The sequence below is a fragment of the Balaenoptera ricei genome, chromosome 4 (genome assembly GCF_028023285.1).
Source record: "Balaenoptera ricei isolate mBalRic1 chromosome 4, mBalRic1.hap2, whole genome shotgun sequence".
In the NCBI taxonomy this organism is placed as follows: domain Eukaryota; kingdom Metazoa; phylum Chordata; class Mammalia; order Artiodactyla; family Balaenopteridae; genus Balaenoptera; species Balaenoptera ricei.
In genome coordinates this window covers 6,942,203-6,955,763 of record NC_082642.1, presented here as the reverse complement: position 1 = coordinate 6,955,763, position 13,561 = coordinate 6,942,203, and the positions used below count along the sequence as shown (strand labels likewise).

The 13,561-nt window shown below is 37.0% G+C and overlaps 1 protein-coding gene across 1 annotated transcript in view; it reads left to right on the top strand.

Annotated features, from left to right (window-relative positions):
- Window positions 1–13,561, top strand: part of MED12L (mediator complex subunit 12L) — a 317,527-nt gene that overhangs the window by 258,999 nt on the left and 44,967 nt on the right. The window contains exons 24-32 of the mRNA XM_059921863.1: window positions 918–1,038; window positions 1,425–1,526; window positions 2,243–2,356; window positions 5,547–5,746; window positions 8,731–8,919; window positions 9,611–9,685; window positions 9,802–9,992; window positions 10,818–10,979; window positions 12,906–13,017. Of these exons, the coding sequence (XP_059777846.1) occupies window positions 918–1,038; window positions 1,425–1,526; window positions 2,243–2,356; window positions 5,547–5,746; window positions 8,731–8,919; window positions 9,611–9,685; window positions 9,802–9,992; window positions 10,818–10,979; window positions 12,906–13,017 (1,266 nt within the window). The remainder of the gene's footprint in view (window positions 1–917; window positions 1,039–1,424; window positions 1,527–2,242; window positions 2,357–5,546; window positions 5,747–8,730; window positions 8,920–9,610; window positions 9,686–9,801; window positions 9,993–10,817; window positions 10,980–12,905; window positions 13,018–13,561) is intronic.

The following is a 13,561-nucleotide window of genomic DNA, read 5'->3' as shown; positions in this document are numbered from 1 at the left end:
CATTCTGTGGGCACCTAAGATGTAAAACTCATATCTGTGACCTGCTCTTCCAGACAGAAAAAGACCCCAATTTTTATCTTTAACGGAGTTCCTTAATCTCTCGGTTGTTTTTTGTTTCACTTTACCTCTGCTTGTTCCCTCATTTGTAAAGTTGGAATTAATAATAGTATGAACCTCACAGTGGTGTGCCCTTAAATGAGGTGATCTTTGTAAATCTCTAACCATAGTCACTGGCATATAGGACAAGTTAATGTGGAGGCTGCTATTACAGCTGTTTTTCTTATTATTTTCTGTCAGTGTCTTGTGAGGTCTGTAAAGGGTAGAGGTTTCCACTCTGAATGAATTAATTTTCCTCCTCTCTCTCCTCTTTCATTCTCAGTCTCACTCACCTTCATTCTTTCTTCTTTAAATTTAGGAGTCGGGTGAGAATTTTCAAAGTTGTTTTTAAAACTGATTTAATTATATTACAAAATCGTTATTGGTTATTCCCAAAAGGAACTCTAAAACATTAATAAGGCTTGTTTTTCAATTAGGGGAACCTCCTTGTTTTCTGTTGCTTCCTAATGGTCTTACCCTGCAACGCTAGATTATACTGCATTCTGCTAAAAAGGCTTATTTATGCTGCATCTTTTAGGGATTTCTTGATTTTGCTGTTTTATTGTTTTGTTTTTCAGTTACATGTACTCAAGCTAAAGCTTAGTATCTTCTTAGAGCATTGGGGGTGTGGGTAGACCTCATTCTTTGTCTTATAAAGTAGAAGGAGGCCTAGAGGGTAATAATTATAAATCATTTCACTCTACCGGTTCATTTTGGGATTTGACATCTTATTCGTATTGCCTACATTCTCTTAGATATTAATCTTAGATGTTACTTAAAAGGGTGTTAGGTATTAAAACGTGTCAATGTTTTTCTTGAAGGTGAGTGACCTTTCATTCCATGATTCATTAGCTACTTTCATTGCTATTCTGATAGCACGACAGTGTTTCTCCCTGGAGGACGTCGTGCAACACGTCGCTCTTCCCTCTCTCCTAGCCGCAGGTAAGGCTGCACCCAAGAACGGCGTTGGTTATTTCATTGTTGTCTTGGTGCAGTGGTTTCTAACTATTAAAAGGCAGTGAAAAAGACAGAATTTAAGGGAACATGCATTGGCCAGTGATATGGCATCAAGGTAGAGATGGTAGAATTTATAATAGTCATTGCAAACAAAGTCACATGGATCCCAATGGAAGAGGTTGGAAACGACACTTTCAGTACTTGTTTTTAAGGAAGGATTCAGATTTCTCAGAAAAGCATAGACAGTGTCTTACTTTTTACCGTAAGCAGCATTTATTTAAATTATTCCAGAAAATTTAGCATAATAGAAATGTGGAAGACGTGTTCTTGAATATGTTAGAAAACTTGCCTTTAAAATCCCTCTCTCCTAGCTTGTGGGGATGCAGACGCGGAGCCTGGGGCGAGAATGACATGCCGACTCCTACTTCATCTCTTCCGAGCTCCCCAGGCCTGCCTATTACCTCAAGCAACCGGTGAGCTGACAGCTGAAATATCTCTGATGACGCTTTCATTTGGAGCCATATGCTTAAATTGACCAAGTAGGCTGTCCATTCTGTAATTTCCTTCCTGATTTTGGTGGGCTTGCTTTGAGGCGATGAAGGCATGGGGTATGGCCATTGAGAGGGCTGTCAGCACCTTTCATGTATGTAATATCAGGATGTATTGAGAAACTCACATCAAGAGTTAATAAACAATAAAAATACTTCTTCTCCTCAGCCAAGCCAAGCTGGTGGGCAGCATGATCCTCCAACATACTGTGTGTGTTGCTTATGAAACACACCATAGCAGCTTAGGGCAATGGTGATACGTTTATTCTTTTACTAAGGTGAAAGGAATAAGGTAAGAATTCTAGGAGTGTTACTGCATTCTGTTCCTAAAGATCATTTCTGCGTGTGTGTGTGTGTGTGTGTGTGTGTGACAGTCAGCAGAAGTGGATAAAATTCCTCCTAATTTTTTTGATACATCTCTCTAAAGAGCAACACCATTGTCTTAATATTTAAAAAGAAAAGGTTAAGTAAGGAGTACTGGCAGTGTTTCTTAGTGAATCCATGAAGCATCAATTAAAGCTAGCTAATAGCAATTAAGCGCCCACAGTCTGACAATGAAAGGCCCTGCTGACTGTAAATGGTTACAAAAGATGGTTAATGATGGTGATGAGACTATTAAAGGTTTGTTGTTTTCCTCATAGGCAAACCTTTTCCCGGAATAAGATCGTCCTGTGATAGACACCTCTTAGCCGCTGCTCACAACAGCATTGAAGTGGGAGCGGTGTTTGCTGTCTTAAAAGCAATTATGATGCTTGGTAAGACTATCCTGGCACTCAGCTTGGTTAATCACCAGAAACAGACAAAATAATTTGTATTCAGGTTTAACTCTAATTAATATTATTAGAAACATTTTTTTGTTTGTTTGTTCTCCTGGAAAAATTAGTTGGCGTTTTCCAAGTTCATGTTCAGTCGGACTCTGAGGTGTCTGTCCCTTATCTACAGTTTTGGGGGAATTTAAATATAATCCTTTTTTTGTGGCATTTTAACTGCATGATGTCTCATTCTGATGTAATATAGATCCTTAGACCCACAGGGTTGTTTTGACTTCATTTGTTGGCAGAAGTCACACTTTGTGATGGACACAGTTGATTTGGTAATCTATCTAAAGGTTTAAATTTCATATTATTTTCTAGGACTAGAACACCAGAAAATCTGGGTTTTAATCTTAGTTATTCTGCTTCCATTGTGACCCTAGACAAGTTTATGTCCATCTGCCTTAGATTTTTCATGAATGAGGTGATAATTGCAATGATATTGATACTGTTGATAAATCAATATTGGATATCACACATTTGTTTTCATTTAATTTGTAATGTCCAAGACATCCTTATATCTTTATTGATATATATTCTCCAGGAGTAGTAGTATTGTCTTTTCTGTTCATTTACAGTGCAATACCTTAAGACATTTTTATCCTATAAATCATTTAGGATTTGAAAGATTAGGAAGTCTTGAATTCACACTGCCTAATTTCAACTTTGGGCACCCTCTTATGTTCTTGACTAAACAAAAGTTGTCTCTAATGTTCCAAGGGAGCTTCCTTTGACTGGAACTAAAATTACTGAGTGGATAGGAATTGTTTTAGATGAATCTTAAACATGTTTTAGAATATACCCTGACCCTTTATACTCCTGCTTGAGAAGTGTTATTCGGTGATGATGAGGAAGCATAACAGGGTTTTCATAAAACAAACTACTAAAAGTTCGCCTTAACACACACACACACACACACACACACACATTCCTTTTGCAATGCCCATGGGTTTTGTAACAGAAAGGGAAAGGTAGAACCACACGGAGGGCCACACCCTCTCCTCTGAGCTTGTAATATTGTACAGGCAACATCAAATGCTCATTTCAGTCAGATTTCTCTACTCTGATTACGTTTGAAAGGAAAGCTGGCTGGTCAATTCTATTTAATAAATACATGTACGTACCATGAAGTCAGGGACTCACATTTTTGCTGTGGTATCTCTAATGCCCATGAGAGAAACTAAATAGTAGGTTTTCCATACACTAATGTTGGAAGTGTGAATGCATAAGTGATAGACATTTTAATGGCAGAAACCAAGACGCGTCCCATCTAGACATTATCCCCTTGATTTGTAGGACTGGTCTAATCCCAAGTACAATTTGCCAACCTCTTTAAATATCCAGATAACCATATTTTAATCTCAATGCATAATCACCTGTTTATTTTTCTTTGATTGCCTTTCCTTGACCTTTTTAATTGGCCCCAGTTCTTGGTAGATTTTACAGCTTCCTAAGCAATGGAGGGTTCTTCAGGTCTGAGAAGTCAGGATCAGGCTAGTTGAATGTCAGCAGACCCTTGGACCAGGCAGTCCCTGAACACTGTGTTTGTTCTATTGTCTCTACCATTACAGAAGGTTCTGGCACAGCCTTCCAGACCTTCTCTGTCATCCTAACATCTAAACTGAATGAGGATCTCCTAGACTAGGACTGACAGAGGTGTTTTTTCTTTGTTTTGTTTTTGCAGTTTTATCTACCTCACCATGTCATTCTCAATGTTCTCTCAAGTCCTATCCACTAGGATCTACTCTGAGTTAGGGAGATAGGGTAGTTTTATAGAATTTGGTTTCTAATTTCTGTAGTAGTTTATCTCAAGGTGTGGAAATAGTTGTTTATAACACCTAAGGTTGGAAAAAGCATGCTAAATGTTGGTACATGTAGAATTTGGTCTTTGTTTCAGCTCCTGAAGAGCTCTGTTGAATTAAATAAACGTCTGTGAGTGGAGTGAACTTGGTGCTTTTTGTATGAGTATTTGAATGAGAAATATATAATACGTGATAAGATATTGATGAGTTGAAATGTATTATTTATTCCTCCCCTCCTCTTATGATTTTATAAGCAAATATTCACTAAGCAATTCTGATTTTCTGAAATTTTTTCAGCAGAGTCAAAACTTTTTCTTGGTTGACCTGTGGGTTTTAAAAGGCTTTTTGCACTGACCCGGCCTTGGTTTCACTTACAGTGAAGCAGTGAGGGCCTCATCTAAACTCATTTGTTGGTTCCAGGAATTTTTCCTGTTCAACGCTTATGACCCTGTGGGTAAACAGGCAAGAGTTTGGAGGCTCTGTTGTCATTTGGCAATCTTTATTACCAAATTATATTAATTTCTCACTTTTAAAATATGACAGTTACTTGTCTTTCATGGCTAGAGAAGATTTCTTATTTCCAGCTATTCAACCATTCTGCTCAGTTCCCCTCCCCGGCCCCAGAACTTTGTAATGAGGAAAACACTTTCCTGAGCTTCGTTTTATTGAGTGTATTAGAGGTTGATCAGGTGAGGTTTTCTAATTTGGATGTTTACAGAGAGGAAAGTGAAAGACATGGGTTATTCAATGAATGCCCTGTTTTCCAGGGCTTCCTTAGTGTGCATTGCCCTTTTCCATTCCCAGGGAAATAAATCTCTCTTGTCAAGAAGTTGCTAGTAAGGTGGGCTAAGGCAAAACTTTTCTCTTGACCTATGGATAGAAAATAAGTCATTGTAAGAGAAGAAATGGAAAAGGGACATCTAGAAGGGTGAGTAACCCATTTTTTCCTTGTCTATAAGTCAAATGAATTTGAATACGTTCATGCTTGAAATATCGGTGAAATCAATGTTCTGTGATTATTAAGTGTGATTCATAATGGCCTTTCCAAGTTTGGTGAAAGCATACTTAATTCTGTAAATGAAATAAAGAATGAGTTTTGAACATGTTTTTTTTTGTTTGTTTGGTTGGTTTTTTTCCCATGTCTGATGAAACTTCTCAGGGTTCTAGCATTTACTCTCTCAATCCCTTCTCTCTATTGCTGAACAACTGACTGTGCAATGATGATCCCATTCATATATTTTAAATCCCTGAATGCTTGCCTCATTTATTTCCCAAATATTTGGCAATATTTTGAACATCTATGATTTTGCTTTTGTGATTCTGTTATTTAGGAGATGCCAAAATTGGCAGTAACAATGTCAGCTCTTTAAAGAATGACGACTTCACCATGAGGGGTTTACGACGTGATGGGAATGCTGATGATATCTGGACTGCCTCACAAAATTCAAAATCCTGTGGGAAAAGCATTTCCATAGAAACTGCCAATTTAAGAGAATATGCTAGATATGTACTGAGGACTATCTGTCAACAGGTATTCTTCAGATTTAATTTGCCTTTAGCTTTGAGTATGTAACTGTTCTTTGGAGAGAAATGCCCAATATTGTAGGAAACTTGTACATATGTGGTCCTCTTTTTCCTGCTAACTTTATTTTGAAATAATTTCAAATTTGCTGAAAAGTTGTAATAATTATAAAGAACTCTAGTATGCCCTTTATACGGATTCGGTAAATTTTTACATTTTACCACATTTGCTTCATAATTCTATTTGTGTATGTGAATGTGGCCTCGAATACTTTTTAATTTTTTTCTTTTTACTGAACCATTTGCGAGTAGATGGCATACATTATTCTTCTTTACTTTTTAATATTTCAGCATTTATTAACATAACCAAAATACAGTTATCAAAAGTAAGGAAATGTAACATTGGTGTGGTAATTTTTTCTCATCTATAGGCCACATTCCCGTTTTGTCAATTGTCCCAATATTGGCTTTGTCTGAAGTTTCCTGTAGATTAGCTTCAGATTACGCTTTCCTGGCCAGGATACTGTAGAAGTATGTTATGTTCTTCTCAGGTAATCACATCTGAAGGCACATGAGGTTCATTTGCACCGCATTGGAGATGTTAATTTTGATCAAGTTGTCTCCATTGTATGGTTTTTTGATTTTTCTATTGTATAGTTATTACTTTTTCCCTTGCAATTAATAAACAATTTTGGGGAGACACCCTGAGACAGTGCAAGTTTTCTGTTCCTCATCAAACTCCCCCACCTCACATACAGCATCCATTTTGATCCTTGTCCACACCAGTCTTTACTACCATGGTTGCAAAATGGCTTTTCCCAACTCTTCCACTCCCTCCACATTTATCAGTTTGCATTCTACTCTAGGAAGAGCCTACCCTTTTCCTCCCTCCCTCCCTTCCTTCCACTCATTCATTTTTTGTTTTCATATAGGTTATAATATACTGTCCTCAGTTATTTTCATGTTCAAATTATCCCACATTTGTCCAGTGTGAATCAATCTTTTCATGCTGGCTCTTGTGTTATTTTGACACGTCTCTCTCTCTCTCTTTTTTTTTTTAAATAACAAGTATTTTCTTACTTTCTGGCCTATCTTATACTTTCCCTGCCCCAGACCTGGAATTACTCATTCCTTCATGGAACCCTGGTTCCATTTAGTAGAGGATGGTATTTAGAAACCAAGATCCGAGCACTATGTGTGCTTATTGCGATGCGCAATGTGTGTTCATTGCTTCTAGGCCCTTTCAGCAGACAGATCTAGGGGGAAAAAAACATCCATGTACATAAATGTGTGTGTGTATAATCATGAGTTTATACCGATACCTCCAATTCCAATCAAACTGCACAAATTTTTGTTTGCATTCCCTCATTCCATATTAATACCGCCTTCTTCCACAGTAAGAACCCTGGCTACCAATAATATCAACCATTTACTCATTGGTTGAATTCTACAAAACACCTGAAGTAGTTTCAGAATTACTACACCTATACCACTATGAAAAACGAGCCTACTAAAAGGAGTTGAGGATTTGTTTGTAGCTCTTTTTTCCCTAAGGGTTTACAGTATTATGTTAAAAAGTTATTTGACCTTTCTCTTTCAGTGTGGATATGTTATTCACTTGAAATAGAGTTGATTTCATTTGGTTTTGTTTGTGTTCAGTTTAGATTTCTTTTTCTATCCTAGCTCTGTCTTTAGAGTAACATACTTCCAAAGGTCAATGAGCAGTAGTGTGTATTCAGAGAGATGTACATCTCCCTCCCTCATCTTTTCTACCCTGGGTTCCTCCCTGCCCTAGGTGATCAATTTCATTACTTCTGGTTTTTCTTTCCATTTTTTATTAAATACTTCTTCCTTCTATAAAAAGGCCTACCATATATACTCTTTTTCACTTTGTTATAGATATAATGTTGACAGGGTCATGTTTTTCTTAAGGTATACTGTAACCATGGTAAAAGTTAGCTATTAGACATATAGATGTTGAGAGTGTACTGAGCTGTGCATTGGTTTCTAACTGTGGGTACACATTGGAGTCACCTGGAGAGTTTAAAAAAAATTTTGATGCTTAAAAAATTGCTGATATCTGGGCAGCATTACCTGAGATTGATTTAATTGCTCTGATATGGGGCCTGGGTTTGGAAGTTTAACAAACTCCCCAAGTGATTTTAATGGACAGCCAGCACTGAGCCACTGATGAAGTGGTTAAGAAACAGGTTTCATCAGAAACATATCTGGGTTCAAATTTGGCTCTAGTACTTCTGATGATTTCGTACCCCATTTAGTACAAGAATTTGCCTTTGAAAAAATGATGAAGAAAAGCTGTTTAAAAGAAGTTTAATTGGGTGGAAACTCCCCAGAGGTCAATTAGCCATATGCATCAATAGCCTTAAATTTTTGCTATCCTCCTTGACCCAGCAATTGCACTTCTGTGAAATTATCCTAAGAAAATAATTGTACAGAGAATAGATGTGCACAAATATTTATTTACAATGGTAACATTATTCATAATGATATCAAAAAGGAAGACAATTTTCTAAATGTTATACTATGTCCTATCTGTTCAGTGGAATATATTATAGTGCATTCCATAAAAATGAGGAATATGTATTATAATATAGAGTCACTACTGTTATATAGCAAGTTAAAAAAAATGATTACAAAACATTACTTAGAGCAAGGCCTTATTCTCTGACTGAAAACATATACCAGTATTTTCTTCATTTAGCTTTTTCTTCCCCCGCTTTATTTTTTGCATATTTCTTTTTTTGCATTCCTTTTTAAAAATTTTCTGTAACCAAGATTCTACTTTGTATTTTTAAGAAGTCAAAATACTAGAAAATTTGCTTGTAAGCCTTTTCCCTCCCACTTTTTCCATCTAATATTTTTTAAATTGGAAGATTCCCGTCTGCTTTCTATTGTGCACCATGAGTTTAGTACATATTACGTATACATATTGAAAGTCTCTGCCTGCCAATATAACTGCCGCATTATTTTTAGGAATGGGTAGGAGAACATTGCTTAAAAGAACCTGAAAGATTATGCACAGACAAGGAACTTATTTTGGACCCTGTGCTCTCAAATATGCAAGCACAGAAATTATTGCAGCTGATCTGTTATCCTCATGGCATTAAAGAATGTACAGAGGGGGACAACCTACAAAGACAGCACATTAAACGCATTCTTCAGGTGAGCGATAATAGTGTAAAGACTGTGTTTTTGTCATTTGGCACATTCTTTGTGTTTATAGCAAGAGTTACTATGCCTCTTTTTTTTTTTTTTTTGTCATTGCTAAGTAATTCTTAACTTCAATTAATTCTATTTTTGGGATTTGAAAAATTGGGATTTTTATTCCCCCAATTTTCTGTTTTGTGTAATTGCCACACTTTATTGCTGGGTAGTACAGATACTGCAAATTGTGTATAACCATTATATAAATATTGATATGTTAAGTCAGTACTGTGTTTACATGAGAAATAAGCTTTGTAGAGGGACTGTCTTAAGTATATTATTAAAAAAATATCGAAATCATTTTTTTATGTGGTTGGTTAGATAGATTTTGGGAGAAGAAATGTTTGTCTTATTCATTTACAGTGCCTAGCTGAGTAAGGCACATTATTTTAATGTTCCTATTTATTTCTTTGTGTCTATAATGAGCATATGTAATAGTAATGTAATATGTAATTACATATGTAATATGTAATTACATATATAATATGTAATTACATATGTAATATGTAATGGAAGCCTTTTGATTCATATAAATCCCTTTATTGTGTGTGATCATTCCTCTGTTTCTTGAGAAAGAGAATAGTGCAAGGAATTATTATATTTTAAAACATGTTCAATATTCTTAATGTGTTAACTCCATTTTCCCCAGAATCTTGAGCAGTGGACACTAAGGCAGTCCTGGCTGGAACTTCAGTTAATGATCAAACAGTGCTTGAAGGACCCTGTGAGTATATATTGAAAGCGTGTATGTGTATAAAATTTTATGAGAAGCAAAACCACGTTGGTGTTTGAGGATAAAGTAAAACACATGCGTGCTGGTTTTCTCACGTCTAACTCCAGGGCTCTGGTTCGGTGGCTGAAATGAACAACCTACTGGACAATATTGCCAAGGCAACAATAGAGGTATTCCAGCAGTCGGCTGACCTTAACAATAACTCTTCTAATTCGGGTATGGGCCTCTTCAACCCAAACGGGATTGGAAGTACCGATACGAGTAGCACAAGACAGAATGGAATAAAGACATTTCTCAGGTACTTTTTTCTGTAGTTTTATGAGGCTATCATTAATTTTTCACATGTAACCGTGCATTTTATTCGCATAATGCAGTTATTTTTTTCATAAAGCTGCAGGATTGTGAAGAAAATAATTACTTGTAAGTGTTCGTTATCATTATTTAATATGTTAAAGGGCCACGCTGCTGGGGTGGGTGATATCTTAGTGTTCTAAATAGTAGGTTGAGCAAGCCCCGACTCCTTGGAACCACAGATGACATTCAGTACAGAAGAATTTCTCTAGTGTCCCCTGAGGCTGCTCTATTCCATGGTATTCCTAATATGTCTATTTCTAATAAACACTCTTTCTGCCATCTTTATTAATTGGCAGTTTTGCTCAAATGATAATCACAAAAGGCAGATAGACTTGTATTTCATCATTTAGGTGTAAAGTATAACTAGTGAATTTTGAACCTTTAAAAATTGGTTATTTACATGCTTAAACATAATCAGAACATTTCATATTTTAACCATGACAGAAAAGTGTATCGCTTGTTAGACAAAAGGACTGTTACTGCTCAGAGAGCCAGAATCATAGAAAAACACTTTTCTAGATTTAAAAAATAGTTTAGTTATAGTATCCTCTCAGAACCCCACCTTTTATTGCTTTCCATAAGCACGACTGAAAAGTGTGTGCAAATGTCTGGTATTTGGCAAGAGGAAAGATAGTCTAGGAGTAAAAGGGGGAATGTTAGAATAATCTGTGTCTTGTGCATAAAAGTTATGCTCTGGAGTTTCTGTTAGAACCATGAGAGCAGAGAAAAAGGATGCCTCCTTGGGTATAACATCTTCTTCTGATTTTAGTTCCTCTGAACGCAGGGGCGTGTGGCTGGTAGCCCCCCTAATTGCTAGGCTGCCGACTTCTGTGCAGGGAAGAGTGTTGAAAGCTGCTGGGGAGGAGCTGGAGAAGGGACAGCACTTGGGTTCTTCTTCAAAAAAGGAAAGAGACAGACAAAAACAGAAAAGGTACGGCTGGAAGATGTGTTCCTATGTGAGAATTTAAAGAGCAGTCGAGAAAATCCAATATTCTACAGATGTACATGCTCATTGTACTCAGAGCCCATTGAAATTTCATCTTTATATGGAATTGAGAATATTCTGTTAGGCAAATCTCTGTTCCTCAAAGATCCCAGATTATAATATTTAGTGCACTAGCTCTCAATTCTGCCTGTGTACCCTAATCACTGCTACACTATTAAAAATACTGGACTTCAGACCTGCTGAATCAAATCTGGATATCCACTTGGTCCCTGTATTCAATAGCTTTTTTGTTGTTTTTGTTTTTCTTGTTATTTAGGTACTTATGCTTAAATTTCATAGAATAATTTATGATTCTGTCATGCTGGACCCTGAAATAGTTACTAATCTTTTTTAACATTTAGGACTCTTGTTCTAGACTAGATATTAACTTATAAGCCTCCAAGTTGAATGTTTTTTAAACTTTATGCCCTAGAAAAGGTTTCAAGTAACTTTATTGGAAAACTGACCATGTTACTGAGAAGGAACATAAGCACACTCTAATGTGAAACCATGATGAATTTAGTGCCCCGGGAGTAAAAGGAAATTCCTAACATTGAAAAACAAAAATTCTGAACATACAGGTTTCTTGCCCCCCTAATCAGTAATATTTTTTAGTAGCTGCCATTTACTGAGCCCTTATGAAATGCCAACCTCTGTATAAAACTCATTATACACATACATGAAAATCTCACAGCAATCATATGTGATAGGTGCTCTCATTATATCCTTTTTAAAAGATGAAGAAACAGAGGCATTGAAAGGTTAAGTAAATTTCTCAAAGACACACAGCTAAGGAGGTGTAAAGCTGGGGTTGAAACCCAGGTGGTCTGGCCTCTGAGTCTGTGCTCTCCTTTCTTAACTGAAGTATTGATACCTTTTGGTGTTGACCTAGCTTTGCGTGTATGCTGCTTGGTTGTTTTGTCATCTTTGCCAGTATTTATTAATCAACCAGATGACTCAATTTTAATTCTCAAAGTCGATTTGCTAATGAGTGATGGCATGTACATTGCCACACTTCCCACAGGGAGCAGAGATGGTGTGTCAGAGTTTGAAGATGGCTCTTCCCAAGTGAGCCTCTCTCAGCTCTGCTGGTGTAAGATGAAGCAGATTGAAATATTTTGACCTCGATCTCATTTTAAGAAATTTTCCTTTCCGGTGTGGCAAAGTTAAGTTTATCAGTATGCTTTGTCAGTTGTTCCTGGTCATGGAAGAAATAATACTAAGATGACAATTTAAAATGGATTTTTTATCAGATATCTTAAAACCACTTTACAAGTCAAGCCTGTGGGATGTGGCAGAGGTGTGCACTAGCTCACTAGCAAGCGTTCTGGTTTTGGAGTCCTCAGACCTCAGTGCTCACCTTACTTAGCTCTACCCATACCCAGCTATTTGGTCTTGAGAAATGTGCTGAAAAACAAAGCAAGCAGAACAGTTGTATAGGCCTGTTTCCTGGACCCTAAAATACGAATATTGTGTAAGAGAAGTTTAAAAATTTTTTCATTTTATTCTGTGTATGAAGTGATACTCCTCCTGATGTGTATCTTTAAATTCAGTTTACTGATAGAAACTACACATCCTCTTCTCCCTGCACCCCCGGACACACTCGTATGCAGTATGAATTTATGCTAGTTGGTGAGTTCCTTCGAGGGCAAGAGAACATATTAAATTATTTAGAAGTATTACAGTGACTTTTAACCATATTAGTTAGAGATATGATTTAACTTTTCAAGGAGTCCTGGCTGTTTACTACTCCCCTCCCTTTTCTAACAGTAAAATAAATAAGAGCCAATAACCCGAGGGCAAGACATCAGTGTTGCACATGAAGTAATCCTTTCTTTCTAACTAGATCTGCTATTATTACTTCCTTTGTAGTATGTCTCTTTTGAGTCAACAACCATTCCTCTCACTGGTCCTTACCTGCCTTAAGGGACAAGATGAACAACGAGAAGGGCTCCTAACGTCTCTGCAGAATCAAGTTAACCAGGTAAAGTACAGTAGAATATTGAGCCAGGCAGGTGTTTTCCTAACGCATTCATTTGTTTTCCTTTCAAATACGGAGCTTAAACTCAAATACCGCCCTTAAAATAAGGGCACAACATGTTTTGATTAGAAGCAGGCAAAGGCAAACACCATTCATGCCCCGTTCTCCTACCTGGCGTTTTAGTCACCATGAGATTAACAATAGAATAATATTAATTATGTGTTGGGTGAATGTCTATAGACTATAAAAGTAACATTTTGCAGATTGCACATAATTTTGTCATATCTGCTCCTCTCCTGACCCTGCCTCATGGGAGAGGTCCTGGAGCAATCTGTGTCGCAGGGGACATGGGGACAGTATGACAAAGGGACCTCTCTCCAGTTCCTCTGCTGGGCTTCCACGTAGCAGGCAGGGTCTCAGCTTGAGCTATGTAGGTTCAGAAACTCAATTTTACTGCGGGAGCCAGACTGATGCTGGTCAAGTGCACAAGATATTCATTTATAAATCTGAAGGCATTTTGGTTCATTTGCAAAGACTTTGGACTTTG